The 16,233-nt window shown below is 37.6% G+C and overlaps 1 protein-coding gene and 2 non-coding genes across 3 annotated transcripts; 2 read left to right on the forward strand and 1 right to left on the reverse strand.

Annotated features, from left to right (window-relative positions):
* Positions 1–107, forward strand: LOC120250746. Its single transcript, XR_005533085.1, has one exon. It is a non-coding gene; the product is annotated as a small nucleolar RNA R71 (small nucleolar RNA).
* A 3,554-nt stretch (positions 108–3,661) lies between these two features.
* Positions 3,662–3,768, reverse strand: LOC120250758. The gene has a single exon (XR_005533097.1). It is a non-coding gene; the product is annotated as a small nucleolar RNA R71 (small nucleolar RNA).
* An 8,731-nt stretch (positions 3,769–12,499) lies between these two features.
* On the forward strand, positions 12,500–15,966 carry LOC120250673 (tRNA 2'-phosphotransferase 1-like). Its single transcript, XM_039259503.1, has 8 exons — positions 12,500–12,863; positions 12,943–13,044; positions 13,112–13,259; positions 13,346–13,435; positions 13,832–13,886; positions 13,973–14,095; positions 15,405–15,461; positions 15,543–15,966. Exons 1-8 carry the CDS (start codon positions 12,652–12,654, stop codon positions 15,671–15,673), a joined length of 918 nt encoding a protein of 305 aa, XP_039115437.1. The 5' UTR covers positions 12,500–12,651; the 3' UTR covers positions 15,674–15,966.
* The last annotated feature ends 267 nt before the right edge of the window (positions 15,967–16,233 follow it).

The raw sequence follows: 16,233 nt of genomic DNA on the forward strand, positions 1-16,233 counted from the left end.
AACCCATGTTGAGGACATTTCCGCAGGAGATCTTTAAACTTATCCCATGTCTCAAAAAGAGACTCCAATTTCATTTGCATAAAAGAGGATATTTCATTCTTAAGCTTCGCAGATTTTCCAGGAGGAAAGTATCGGGAAAGGAAAGCTTCTACCATCTCCTTCCAAGTAGTGATCGATGCTACAGGTAATGAATGTAACCATTGCTTTGCTCTCCCTTTCAAGGAAAATGGGAAGGCCCTCAACTTGATGGCATCATCCATAACTCCATTAATCTTGAGCATGTCGCACACTTCTAAGAATTTCTCGATGTGGTTGTTCGGATCCTCATCGGCCAAACCATTAAACTGTGCCAACTGCCATAACATCTGGATGAAGCCTGGCTTGAGCTCAAAACTCTAAGCTATAATCGGTAGCCTCACAATGCTAAATTGTGTGCCAAGAACTGCGGGTCTTGCATAATCTGAGAGTGACCTCTGCTGCTCATGTTGTTGTCATATTATCAGACCCTTCAACTTTTATTTCAGCTTGATTTGTCTATTCTTGTACAGGTTCCTTTCCCCGTTTATGAGTTCTTCTTCCAATTTCTGGATCACCTTCAACCAATGTCGAAGGATTGCCTCGGGTCATAACTTGGAGTCGCAATCAAAGAAAGAAAGAAAAACAAATCAGAATGATGGAAAAATAAGAAAGTGTGAAATAGAACAAGTGATGAATAGCTAAGATAGCAAAGTGCAATTGCTTCCAAAATGCCTATTCCCTGACAACGGTGCCAAAAGCTTCACACAGCCCTTGCATGTGCATACCGCAAGTTCAAGGATTGCCGAAGTAATTAAGTACCCCGGTGAGTGGGTAGTCGTATCCACAAGGAATAGTTGTTAAGAAGCAAGTAGTAATGCTATTTAGCTATAGAGTGAACCAATTTGTGATTTGAGTGAATAATATCAATGCGAATAAAAAAAAAATAAAGAAAAAAAGAGAGCAATAGGAATAAGGAGAGGTAATCGATGGGAAGATGGGGTACCCGGCCATTGCTCACTCTAGGACTATTGTTTCAAGTGTAAGACTAATCATTATGTCTCCTAATTGAAGTTTAATGAGTCATGGAAATCCAAAGACACACAGTCCCAAATCTAAGCTCAACCATGACTAACCCTTACACTATGCCCTGGCGGAAAGAAATACTCTCGATGCCTTACATTGTGTAGGGTTTCTTGAAGCTCTAGGGATTCCAAGTAAACCCAATTCAATAATATAGATCTAACCTTTTGGTTAAGGCGAAAGACCCCTAGTCTTGATTAAGCCCCAGCACTAAGGATTACTTCAACACTTCACTCTGTTGCTCGCGCAACTAAGCCCCAGTGGAGTTTGTCTCTTAGCACTTCACTCTATCATGACCGCAAAAAACTCTTGGAACGTGGATGTAGGATAAATCACATCAAAAGGGAAAGGGGATATTCTGCTACATCTCGATTCACCCTCTCGACCCTCTTCAACCTTGCTTTGTCTAACCTTAATGAAGTATCACTCATTCACAAGGGTTGCCAAGATAGATTCTCAGCCCTAGTGTCACTCTAAGGGAAAATCAATTCAACAAGCATTCAAGGTTGAAACTCAATTAAAACATCAATTAAAGAAGCATAATAAGAGTCAACGAAACAAAATCATCCTGGGGTTTACAAGTCCAAGGTCCCACTAGGGGTTTAGCTCTCTACGGAGCAATACACAATTAATAATGAAATCGAAAATAAATGCAAGCAATCTATAGATAAAAGCCCCTTGTAGTCTGCATCGATGGTCTTGCAGAGTTGCCTCGTCTTCTCCAAAGGTTCCCTTATCAAACCTAGGGCACATCTCGCCGAATCGATGCCGACGAAAACTCCCCCAATAGTTCTCCTCCAAAGGAACTTGATGCCGAATGCCATAGAACCACTTCTAAAGCCAAGTAAAAGCCTCTCCAAATCTTAGCCGCGCTCTCCCCAGAAGATGGGTAAAAGATAGGAAGAAACTCCCCAAAGGAAACTCTCAAAGCGGTATTTATAGGGCTGGAATCGGGCATCTACACGGGCGTGTGGAATTTCCACATGGCCATGTAGATTTTTAGGTCTTCATTTCTTGCGCGCTGTGAACAATAACTGCTATATTGATTTTTCTACAGTGTTTTGCTACAGGAAATTGCTGCAGAACTTCGTCGAAATGCTCCCGAATTTCCTCTTTTCATTGAGGCCACATGAATGGGCACACATTCATGCGGTAGATCATGTTGTGTCTTCAATGAAACTTCATTGACAAATCTCTTAACAATATTGCACAATGGAGGTTGGCACACACCCACGTGTCCTTTAGCACAACTTGTGTCTTCGCTCTTGTTCAATCTAAGAACTTGTTCAACAATTGTGTACGCGATCTACTTTTGCTTCTTTTTCTTCCAAACTTGTCTCCACAACCCCAAATGTACAAAAGAACACAAATACACACGAATGAGCCGTAAAATCTGATTAAAGTAATACTCAATGTAAGAAAAGTATATTTCGTATCACTTATACACAAGCACTAATCAGCAGTCCCACACAATGTGAGGTGTTGAGAGTACTTTTTTATGCCGGGCATAGTGTAGAGGGCTAGTCACAGTTGACCTTAGGTTTGGGACCGCGTGTCTTTGGATTGCCATGATTTATTAAACTTCAATTATGAGGCATAATATTAGTCTTGCACTTGAAACAATAGTCCTAAGGTGAGCATTGGTTGAGTACCCCATTTTATCATCGATTACCTCTCCTTCCTCTTCTTGCTTGTTCTCTTTTCTCTTTACTTTTATTTGCATTAATACTTTGAATCAACATCACACTTGGTTTTCACTATAGTTAAGTAGTAATACCTGTGTTTCTGAGTAACTATTCCCTATAGATTTGACTACCCACTCACCAGGGGTATTTAATTACTTCGACGATCCATGGACTTGGGGTACACACACGCAAGGGGTGTGTCAAGTTTTTGGCGCCGTTGCCGGGGAATTTGCGTTTTGGAAGCATTTTCACTTTGCTATCTTAGCTATTCATCACTTATTCTATTTCATACTTTCTTATTCTTCCATCGTTCTGATTTGTTTTTTTCTTTCTTTTTTTGATTGCAGCTCCAGGTTATGACCCGGGGCAACCTTTCAACATTAGTTGAAGGTGATCCAGAAATTAGAAGAAGAACTCATAGACGGGGAAAGGAAACTGTACAAGAACAGACAAATCAAGCTGAGATAGAAGTTGAAGGGTCTGACAATATGGCAGACCAACATGAGCAGAAGAGGACACTCTCAGATTACGCAAGACCCGCAGTTCTTGGCATGCAGTATAGTATTGTGAGGCCACCAATTACGGCACAAAATTTTGAGCTTTAGCCAGGCTTCATCCAGATGTTACAGCAGTTAGCACAGTTTAATGGTTTGGCCGACGAGGATCTGAACAACTACATCGAGAATTTCTTAGATATGTGCGACATGCTCAAGATTAATGGAGTTACGGATGATGCTATCAAGTTGAGGGCCTTCCCATTTTCCTTGAGGGGGAGAGCAAAGCAATGATTACATTCATTACCTAGAGCATCGATCACTACTTGGAAGAAGATGGTAGAAGCTTTTCTTGCCCAATATTTCCCTCCTGAAAAATCTGCAAAGCTCAGGAATGAAATATCCTCTTTTGTGCAAACGGAGTTGGAGTCTCTTTTTGAGACATGGGATAGGTTCAAGGATCTTCTACGGAAATGTCCTCAACATGGGTTCCCCGAGTGGATGATTATCCAAACTTTCTACAATGGTTTGAACCCAAGCACGAAGCAATTACTTGATGTTGCAGCAGGAGGTACCTTAGGTAGTAAAACCCCGAAGAAGCCTGACAACTTATTGAAGAGATGGCTATGAACAGTTATCAATGGAATACACGAGAGAAGAAGAGAGTAGCTGGACTTTATGAGATTGATGTAGTTACACCATTGGTAGCCCAGATTAAGTTCTTGAGCAAGAAGTTAGACACTCTAATTTCTCCTAGATTAGCGACAGTGATGAGTTGCACTGGGTGTGGAAGAGGACATACTTCATCTGATTGCCCAATTGCTATTGGTGGTACAAATTCAGTGGAACAGGTGGATTTTGTGGGTAATACAATAAGAGATCAAGGAAATCCGTATAGCAATACCTATAATCCGGGGTGGAGGAGCCACCCAAACCTTTCTTGAAGTAATCAAGGATAACATAAGGCTATAGCACCGCCGTGTTTCCAACAACAACAAGAAGAAGCCCCGAACATGGAGAACAGAGTTTCAGGGTTGAAAAACCAGATGACTGATTTAGAAAAGGCTTTGACCAAGTTCATTCAATCTTCGGATATAAGATTTTAGTCGGTTGAAGCCACACTTCGCAACAACACCGCATCATTGCATAATTGGAGAACCAAGTGGGAAAAATTGCGAAGTCACTTTCAGAAAGACCTCAAGGAAGTTTGCCTAGTAACACGAAGACAAATCCACAAGAGAGCATGTGAAGTCGATCACTTTAAGGAGTGGTCGTAAAGTTGAGAGCAAACTCCCCAATGAGAAGACAATGGTTGAGTCACCCAAGGAAGTGGAGGTTAAGAAAAGAGCTAAAGAGAAGGAGGTGTCACCCCCACCTTACAAGCCAAGAATCCCTTACTCTTCAAGATTGAAGAATGACTAAAGTGATGAGCAATAGAAGAAGTTTTTGGGTATATTCAAACAGTTGCACATTAACATCCCATTTGTGGAGGCGTTGTCTCAAATGCCTCGCTATGCTAAGTTTCTCAAAGGCCTTTTGACCAACAAGAGGAAGTTGGAGGAGAATGCATATGTGATTTTAGATGCTTCATGTTCGGCGGTGTTGCAAAAGAATATGCCGAACAAGAAGAAGGACCCCAGTAGCTTCATCATTCCATGCAACATTGGTAACTTGGGTGAAGAAAAGACATTGGTAGATTCAGGGGCTAGCATCAATGTCATGCTTTATACATTCTTCCAGAATATAGGCTTGGGAGAGCCTAGGCCCACTCGGATGACACTTGCAATGGCTGATCGATTAGTTAGACATCCGAGGGGCATCATCGAGGATGTACTTGTGAAAGTTGATAAGTACATCTTTCCTGCGGACTTTGTGGTGCTAGATGTTAATGAGGATGTCGAGGTTCCATTGATACTTGGGAGGCAATTCTTGCACACTTCCAAAGCTCTCATTGACTGGACGGTGGGGAATTGACATTAAGAGTTGGAGATGACAAGCTGACCTATTGCCTTGCCGAGGCCATGCGATATTCTCTTGATTTTGATGATACTTCGTATTTTCTTGACACCACTGATGAGTTGATTGACGATTATTGTTGTTACAATGGAATGATTCTCAAGATGAGGGTGATACTGCAGGTTATCTTTTGGATCCAGATCCTGACCCTGTTACTGAGGTACAACAGCAATTTCATAGCATGTCCCTAAATGCATTGGATACATGCATGTCTTCAGGTACCATGTGATTTCAAGGGACTGTTAATGGTAAACCAGTTTATATCTTGTTTGACAGTGGTAGTGATGACAATTTTGTTCAACCAAGAGTGGCCAAGTTTTTACATCTAGATATTATTCAGACTCCTGTTATTTATGTACTTGTTGGAAATGTCAATACTCTTAAAGTGGAAGGATTGGTCAAGGATATTTCAGTTATGGTGCAGAACCACTCCTTATCTTTTGATGCTTATGTTCTTCCTATTAAGATATTATCCTGGGAGTTTCTTGGCTTGCTTCTTTGGGTCCTCACATGACTAATTACAATAAACTACAGATATAATTCTATCTTAATGGATCCTTTATTACTTTGTCCGGTATATCCAGGCCGTGACCAGTTGATATATCTCTTCACCACCTTACAAGACTTTAGTCTACCCATGCAATTGATTGTTGTTTTGCCTTGTTTATGTCTTCTGTGCCAGCAGTGAAATTGCCTCTTTTGCCAAGTGACGTCTCCAGTAAGTCAACCAATTTAGGATTTCAATTGCCTGCTACAATGCCTGCAGATTTAAAACATCTTTTGTTACAGTTTCAACACATTTTTTCAGCACCTGAAGGCTTACCACAATCCTGAGTCTATGACCATCGCATTCCATTGATGCCGTAAGCACAACCAGTTAAAGTCTGTCCATATCGATACCCACATAGTCATAAATTAGAGATAGAGAAGATGGTGAACCAAATGCCACATGATGGTTTGATTGAGCCCAGTACATCTCCCTTTTCTTCCCCTATGTTGTTAGTGAAAAAGAAAGACAGCACCCGGAGGTTTTGTACTAATTATCGAGCTTTGAATGCCATTATAGTTAAGGATTCATTTCCTATTCCAACTATCGATGAACTGTTGGATGAGCTTCATGGATGTCAGTTCTTCTCAAAGCTTGATCTTCTCTTAGGGTACCATCAGATACTTATTCATCCTGATGATCACTTCAAGACAGCCTTTCAGACTCATCACGGTCATTACCAATGGTTGGTTATGCCGTTTGGACTGTCGAATGCCCCGACAATGTTTCAGGCACTGATGAATTCCATTTTTCAGTATGCTTTGCGTCGCTTTGTTCTGGTTTTCTTCGACGATATCCTTGTCTATAGTTCCAATCGTGCTCAACACCTAAAATATTTGGAAACAGTGTTGATGACTTTGCAAACACATCATCTGTTCGCCAAGTTCTCTAAGTGTTCTTTTGGGACTACCGAAGTTGATTACCTCAGTCATGTGGTGTCATTTGCAGGAGTTACCATGGATCAGAACAAAGTCACTGCAATTCTTCAATGGCCAATTCCTTCTTCTGTGAAACATCTTCAAGGATTTTTGGGGTTAAGTGGTTACTATCGGCGTTTCATTCAGAACTATGCTACAATAGCTAGACCGTTGACTAATCTCTTGAAGCGGGATAGTTTCCATTGGTCTAATTCTGCTGCTACTGCTTTTGACAAGCTGAAGTTGGCTGTTACATCTACTCTTGTTCTCATTCTCCCTGATTTTTCAAAATCATTCATTATCGAAACAGATGCTTCAAGATTGGGAGTAGGTGCCGTTTTGAGTCAGAACGGACATCTAATTGCTTTTCATTCTTGCAAGATGTCGGCTAGTATGGTGAAATAGTCAGCTTATGTGTGTGAATTATTTGCACTTTCTGATGCTATCCGAAAATTCCGACATTATTTGGTTGGTTACCATTTCATTATACGCACTGACCAACAGGCATTGCGCCATTTGACTTCACAAACAGTACATACACCCAAACAACAGAAGTGGTTGTCGCATCTGTTGGGGTTTGATTTCTCTATCGAGTATAAACCGGGGAGGGACAACTTGGCCACCGATGCCTTGTCCAGATGTTTTGCTTTGACTACTTTACATTACCCTCTTATGTCACAGATCCAAGCATTACAGCAGCAGGATCCCACCACGACACGAATGATCTCTGAATTACAATCACGAAGTCTCCAAGATTCAAAATTTTCGTGGCACCAAGATTTACTCTGGTATAATGATCGTATCTACATTCCAGATAACACTACACTTCAGGATCAGTTATTACAGGAATTTCATGGATCTTTGCTAGGTGGTTATGTGGGTACTAGCAGAACTTTTCCCGGTTAGCTCAACAGTTTTGTTGGCCATCAATGCGTAAAATTGTGAATGATTACATCCGCAAGTGTACAATTTGTCAACAAGCAAAAGGCTCTCATACTTACCCAGCCGGTCTCTTACAGCCTCTTCCAATTCCGCAGCAGGTATGGGATGATATTGCTATGGATTTTATTGTTGGGTTGCCAAAATAGAAGGGGTATTCGGCGATTTACGTGGTGGTGGACAGATTGTCGAAATATGGTCACTTCTTGCCACTTCGTGAATATTTTAATAGTCAGACTGTCGCTGATCTTTTTATTCACCATGTTGCTAAACTTCATGGCATCCCAAAGTCGATCATCAGCGATTGTGACAAAATCTTCACCAGCTGTTTCTGGCAACACCTCTTTCACAGCATGGGTACCAAATTAGCTTTATCTACGACCTATCATCCCCAAACGGATGGCCAGACAGAGGCTTTGAACAAATGCCTTGAGCAATATTTACGTTGCTTTTCCTTTGATCAACTGCACAGATGGTCTAAATTGCTTCCCTGGGCAGAATTTTGGTATAACATTATAACTCATACCAGCACAGGGATGTCTCCTTTCAAGATTTTATATGGCAGGGATCCCTCTTCCTTGATTCCTTATTCTACTCAAGATCGCGACCCCCCGAATGTCTCTATTCTATTGCAGCAGCACGATCAGGTTCTACAACAACTAAAAAAACAATCTCCTCAAGGCTCAGTGTCGCATGAAACGTTTGGCGGATGCTAAACGCACTGAAGTAACCTTCAATGTAGGAGACTGGGTGTTTGTTAAGCTTCACCCTTATAAGCAGCATTCTGTAATTTGTCGGCCTCCAAAAAGTTGGCACTACGCTATTTTAGCCCTTTTAAGGTGATCCTACGGATTAGCATGGTTGCTTATGAATTAGCTCTACCTGAAGCTGCTAAGATCCATCCTGTTTTTCACGTTTCCTTGCTGAAGCTTTACACTGGCGATCATTCTAGCTCCCGTTTTCCTTCTTCTCTATTGTTTAATAACTGGGAACCACAGATATTGCCTGCACAGCTCCTTCAATTTCGACAATTGAAGCGCAATAGTGAGTGGGTGCCTCAGGTGTTATTTCGGTGGACTCACCTCTCAGCTGACGATGACTCATGGGAGGATCTAGCTGAGCTTTAAACTCATTATCCTTTGCTAGACCTTGGGGACAAGGTCCCTCTCAATGAATGAGGTTATGTTATTTTTCCTTGGCAGGTGACGAAGAAGTTAGGCATTGTTGACCAGTCAAATGAGGTAGTGGAAGGGTTAATGGGGAGTCCAAATGGTGAGCTAGAGACTGAAGAGCAACACGTGGAGACTTAGGACAATTGGCACATGATAAAGCATGTGAGGAGGCCCAACAGTTTGTACGAAGGGTTCGTGATAGAATGAGGGGAATTCTTGGCCTGGCTGGAGCTAGGAGATGATGATGATTCATATGGCTGGTTCTCATCTTTGCTTTCTGGTTTGAATGTAATAGGAGTATTTAGACTATTGATTTCTCCATAGAATGTTTCAATTCATGTTGAATGATTGTGTTAAGATGCTTGAGGTGCTTAATTGCTTGAGTTAGAAGTAATAGATTGATTGTTATGAGGATTTGTTGTTTCAATTCAATATAGATATGTTCTTTTCGAGTAGATCTGGTTTTGTTTCATCGATTATTATTACATCTATAACACGGAGATGCGGGTTGTTTTCCATTTGATTTTCTTTTTTTTTTCTCTTGATTTTTCATTGGTTTTTTGTGGTGAGTTGGAAAGAAACAAAGGATTTTTTTTCATCTTTTTTATTTTTTATTTTGTTGTAATTGAATGATGGTAATTGATTATCTTTGTATATTTTAGATGTGATAAAGTTGGGGCATCATTTAATAGATTTTAGATGGTTTTAAAAGTTTTTTTTATAGTATTTTGTTATAAAAAAATAAATTTTATCTTAGAACATTTTGTTTGATAGAAAATAGGTATTATTATATGTTGGTGTTAATTTTTTTTTAATTTTATGGGTTACGTATGTATTTTTAATGATTTTATAATCATCATAAAATTATATTTATTCAAATAAACTAAATGATTTGACATTTAATTTAAAAAAATTATTCTTTTATATCCCTACAATATTAGCTAATTATTAAACGTTGTTGGTGTTTAGTTTGTACTATGATGAAGAATATTGAAAGCTATGTGTGAAGAGGAATTCAAGATTTATTTTTTTATTATCTTCATGAAAAATGCAAATATGCTGAAGTCTTTGCCAATTATAGCAATGTTTGAATTTTCTTCTTCAATATTATCTTAGAATGTACTTATGGAAAAACTTTATATATGCATTACTTTAAAGTATAATTCATGTAAATTTTATTATTGTTAGACGTTATTTATCTTTATTGACTCTAATTTTTAAAAAAATTATTTATATATTTATTGGCTTTAATATTTATTCCAACTCAAATAACTCTTTAATACTTAAATAAAAGATATTGATGGCAATAAATTTTTAATTAGAATTTATATTTTAATGTTATAGTTATTTTGAATTCATGTGTAGAGAGTTTTTCAAAAAATTATGCGTCATGTCTCCATCATTCAGATAAAAAATCAATGAAACCTTGACTTTGTTAACATGTAGATAATATCAAAACTATTTCAATATATTAATTTTTTACATTTCATTGAATGCAAATCATTTAACTAGTAATGACAAAATAAATTTTTGTCTACTCATTTAGCTTATAAATATGATAGAATGCATGTATGCATTGTAAACCACAAAAAAAAAATTACTAAAAATTAAGAATTTTAGCTAAGAATTGAGAGATTGAGAGGATACCATCCATTTCATGAGACATGTGAATTTTATACCAACTACCGCTTTTAGTTGATATTTAATAAATATATAAGACTAAAAAAATCCATAATATATACTTCTTAGGTATCATTAGGATCTTTTTTGTATTTAAATATTTTTTTTTACTTCGATTGCTATTTATTTTAAATTACTTATGATTTTTTTTTCATATAATTCATTGATAGAAATTTTTGTTTGTCTTCAACAAATAATAGGAGTAAAAAAACAATAAATGAAAAACGAAGACCATGTTGTCGTCGAATTTAATCCGCAGCGTAAGCGCTAGTCTCTACACTAGTTTATGTTATTATCTGTCCATATGTATTATTTATATTTACATGAGCATTTGAATATTATAATTCTTTTAGGTGGAAAACTACCCTTAAAAATAATCTCTCTATATATAAAAAAGTGCCAATTATTTAAGAATGTCCGTAGATAATAATTCTACAGATGCCTGTGTATCCAACAGATGTATAACAGTAAAGTGAATAATATTCATTAATAATATTTTTTTACGGTATCACCAACAACTCTATAAATACTGATCAGTGTAGTGTGAACAATGCAAAATGTGATGTACAATTCTCCCACCACAAATACTTCGATCACCATCTCAACAACAACCGTCAAATCAAGAATGTCCAACATGATTTCAACCCCTCTTCCCCAGAATTTTTCTAAAAAACCTTTTAATACTGTTTTTTTTGCTAGTGTTGGCCAGTGGCAGTGGCTACTCTTCATCATTGTATTTGTCTTTTTTTTTCTCTCTTAACTTCTGTTTTTTTATGCTCTGCGAACTGTAATATAATATATATATATATATATATTTTGATAATACGGATCACTTCAACAATCACTTGACATATATTTTTTTATTAATACACTTCAACAATACATTGAGGGGGAGGTCCACCTCCCGCTATATTATAATTTTAATCAAAACTAATTAAGTCATAATATCATGTGTAACTATTTATTCATGCATATACTCCTATAAAAATAACACTATCTAAATTAAACTTTTCAGACCATGTTTTATTTGGCCAGGGTCTCAACTTCTGTTTACTAACATTTAATTATCCAGATAAATACTCATAATAATTTTTTTTTAATATTAATATTAATATCAGTAACACACAAATTTATACATATTACTAATCAGTAAAAATATTTAATTTAAATTAATACTTAATAAACGAAGATAATCTCCACAGTGACTAAATTGAGTCCACAAGCATCCTAAACTAAAATTAATATTATATTGCATTTTCACAGGGACTAAAACGCAATAAACCAAAAAAAATAATATAAATAATAATTAATAATAAAAGGCCTAGCTTATCTCCGAAGGGCATTACTGTAATATTCTTGACTCAAAGGGCATTTATGTTGAAGCCCGCCACTAATAATATCCCGTCGGACCAAAGCGATAGCGAGGGGAGAGAGAGAGAGAGAGAGGGGCTTTTGCATAGGGGTGTAATCAATCGAGTTCGAGCCGAGCAGCAAGCTACTCGAGCTCGAGCTCGAGCTCGGTTAAAAACTCGCTGCTCGATATTCGGCTCGAACTCGATCGAGTTTTATTTTTGTAGCTCGATCTCGACTCGATACATTAATCGAGCTACTCGAGCTCGCTCGATTAAGCTCGATAAAAGCTAATAAATTCGATTTGATCATAGATAATTTTATACTCGAACTCGAAATCGGGCTCGAGCTCGAGCTCGAGCTCGTACTCAGTTATATATATATAACAAACTAACATATAATATATATACACACAAATACAAGCACTCGATTAAGCTCGCGAGCACTCGAGTCAAGTATTAAGATGCTCGAACTCGGCTCGCTCGACTACTCGAGCTCAAGCTCGAGCTCGACCCTAAGGGAGTCGAGTTCGAGCATTCCCTGAATCGAACTCGAGTAACTTGAGAGTAGTAATGTATCATTTACACCCCTACTTTTGCGACGCCATTGCTAGGGTTTTGGGTCCTTCATCAAGCTTTCATCAATCATAATAATAATAATAATAATAATAATAATAATTTACGGATACACAAAAGAAAATTTAATCTCGACAGGCGCCCGAACCCGAAACTGAAATACGACGCCCACTCTTCAATGTGGGCTTCAGCATCGTTGTCCCTTCGAGCTCTCCGCTGTTTCGCTTCTTCTTCTTCTTCATCCCTTCTTCTCTCCCCTGCGCTCCGGCTCTCCCACCATATCCTCCCCTCCACTCTCTCTTCAAACCCTCGCCCTTCTACCCTGATGCAAAGCTCCACCGCTCAAACTCATCCTTTCTCCTCCTCCTCCTCCTCCCCATTAGCTTCATGGTAGCAGCATGACCTTACTTTGTCTTTGACTACCATCTTCAAATTCTTCTCTGATTGCTCTCATATTGTTGCTTTATAGTTCTCGAGGACGAGGCCGAGGTTCTAGCTCCAGGGATGATCGGTCTCCACGCCGTGGAAGAGGCGGCGGCGTTGATCAGATCGATGCTCTTGGGAGACTCTTGTAATCCTCTTTTTCCTTGATCTCTTCTTTGAATTGATTGGTGATTATGGAATTTGTTTGGGTTCAGGACAAGAATCTTGCGCCACCAGGCTTCAGAGTTGAAGCTGGATATGAGGAGCGATGGGTATGTTAGGGTTCGTGATTTGTTAATGTTGAATGTGACGACGCTTGCGAAGGTCCCTTTGAGATCCCACTCAGTGGATGAAGTTAAGGAGGTTAGTTGCTCTCTTACTTTCAGTTTCTGTGAATCACGAGAAATGCCTAACAATTTGTGTTTATGTATGTGTCTGCTGTGAATTAGGCGGTGAGAAGGGACAATAAACAGCGCTTTGGCCTTTTGGAAGAAAATGGGGAGCTTTTGATCCGTGCCAATCAGGGCCACACAATATCGGTATTGTTTTCTTTTCCCCAAAAATAAAAATAAAAATAAAAATAAAAAATCATAGTTTGGTTGGTTCTTTGTTGTTTCCTAGCAGTGGTTGAATATTGTAAAGAGTCATTAATTTGTAGAGGTTCTCCAATAAATAGAAATGCCTACTTTGCATAAATCAGAAATTTTTTTCATCAAAATTTACCTAGTTGGTTTAGATATGATAATTTCTTGTTGCATTGATAGATACAGAATATTTTTTGGTGGAGGTTTTACTGATATGCTCTTGTTTAATTTGTTTTTGTATTTGATTGAGGCATTTCACCTTGAGGAATTATTTCTTTCTAAGTGAATTTAAAGTTTTGTTCTTTATCATTCACTTTTATATCTTGAAAATTTTGCTACATTTCTTTGTAGACTATCAGCTCTGAGAGCTTATTACAGCCCATCTTGTCAGCTGATGATGTACCAAGTAAAACAAAACAGTTGGAGTAAGTTTTCTTATGGTTCAAGTGCATTTAATGGCTTGTTAAAATTTCTATATCCTTCACAATTCAGTTTGCGTGCATGGCACTTATAAGAAGAATTTGGAATCAATCTTGCAATCTGGGCTAAAGCGAATGGCTAGGTTACATGTCCATTTCTCATGTGGATTGCCTACAGATGGTCAAATTATTAGCGGTATGTTCTTGGAAACATTCTGTGTAGTATTCTTATTGTATACAATTTTATGGATTTTACGAAAACGTAATATGTACTGGATATTCTCCCTCAACTTTATAGTGTATCTTTTGCATTGGCCATGTGATAATAACATGACTAATCCAGATCTACAATTACAATTGACAGCAAAAAAAACTTTCCTTTTCCCGTTAGTCTCTTGTGCTTATCAGTTTATTTAGATAGTGTAATTACGCCACTCTTTTTCTTTTTATTTTTGGTCTAGTGAAGATACACACTGGTAACTTCCTTTATTTTCTTCTACTTTAAATTTAAGTAGTAGATGTATGGTAAGATGTGGGTAAGAAGGAAAGGGAAATTTGCTTGAATGCACACAGTTGGGAAATCCCAAACATGAGGCTGGAGTGCTGTAATTGTCAATTAAATTACAGAAATTTTAGGGCCTATTTGGTATCATGTTATGGCTTAATCTGCTTTGTTTTTTATTTATAGTGAAGGAAAAGAAAACCCGCAACAGAATCATGAAAACCTGATTTTTGATTTTTGATTTTATTATGTTTTTGCTCGTTATACCTATCTTTAGGTTTTATAAGGCTTATGAGATTTTTTGCACACAAGCACATTGAATTATTTATTTGTTAATTACCAAACAATTTCTTAGTGGTTTAGAGATGGGATTATTTCTTGAGTACATAGGGAAGCACCTTAGTGGTTCTTGTGAGAGTGGTTGTGAAACTTGTGAGTAGGTCTGTGAAGCATAGATTTCCTATTTTCATACCAAATCATTATCTTTTCAATATATGTTGAAGATCAAATCTCTGACTCTTGAACAAAACTTTGAGACAGCATGCTCTTATAAAGCATTCCTTCTGTCTGCAGGCTTGACGCTCATGTAATTATGTGAGGGAGCATATCTACATTAGAATCTAGACAAGAACTGATTGGAAGATTAGTTTTTACTTGTAGCATCACTCCTTAATAGTCTACACTTGAAATAGAAAATTACTTTCGTTAATATGAATTGATAGGTAGTTCATCCACTGAATATCTATGCTTTGAACTATGTAGCTCGCCTGCTTTATCTCATTGATTTTGTCCAAGTTATTGTACTTGGCACTTGTTGGCTAAGTAGCTGTGTGATTTGCCATAACTATTTTTTTTATCCCCTAAAACTTCAAGAGATTAGCTATTGCCATTAGTGTTAATTCCAACTCAGTACATGCATTGCTGATTATAACCAACCAATTTCTTTCACTTCATTTGCCAGCTTTTGATAGCACTTTTTTTTTACTTATTTGTACTTTCTTAGGTATGCGGAGAGATGTTAATGTCTTGGTCTTCTTGGATGTCAGAAAGGCATTGGAAGGTATATAGATTGTCCTGCCTCATGTCAAATGGAATTCTTTGTCCAATTTATGCCCTAACAGGGATCAACTTTCATTTTCAGAGGGCATGAAGCTATATATATCAGATAACAAAGTTATCCTGACAGAGGGCTTCGATGGTGTTGTGCCTGTCAAATTCTTTGAGAAGATTGAAACATGGGCCGAGGGACAACCCATACCTTTTCAAAGCTGAAATTTTGGATGGTCTTACCTTCATGAGTTTGTAATTTTGATGTTTTACATAGGGTATCAAGTTCGGATTAATTATTGTGAAAAATGAAACTCGATACCAAGTCATGAAGAACATCAAGTCAAAATGATACATCTTCCACATTGCGATGATTGGTCTTTGTATACCTGGTTGATGAGTATCCATTTATCTACCGAGTTCACGGTGGATGATTTAGTCTTTTCTCTATGTAAAAAAGTTTGGAATTGCTAATTATACACTTAGTATTCAGATATGATAATTTGTGTTGCTGGCCATTGAGTGTGGAAAGTAAATAAAGAAATAAAATAAACAATTGTGCATTGTTTTAAAATTTTATTATTGACAGTGATAGTGCCATGAAATTTGATAGTTAGGTGTACGGTAGTTTTCAGTGTGATCAAACGGTGAACTTTTGGAATAAAGTAATCATAAGACCAAGAATTGTAGGTTTCTCAATGCTTGAAATTCTATTTTGTATAAAAACCAAGGCTCTTGAGGATGTTTGAATGGCCCTTGATTCTAAACTTACAATTGGTTGGTTT

The sequence above is a fragment of the Dioscorea cayenensis genome, chromosome 19 (assembly GCF_009730915.1).
Source record: "Dioscorea cayenensis subsp. rotundata cultivar TDr96_F1 chromosome 19, TDr96_F1_v2_PseudoChromosome.rev07_lg8_w22 25.fasta, whole genome shotgun sequence".
In the NCBI taxonomy this organism is placed as follows: Eukaryota; Viridiplantae; Streptophyta; class Magnoliopsida; order Dioscoreales; family Dioscoreaceae; genus Dioscorea; species Dioscorea cayenensis.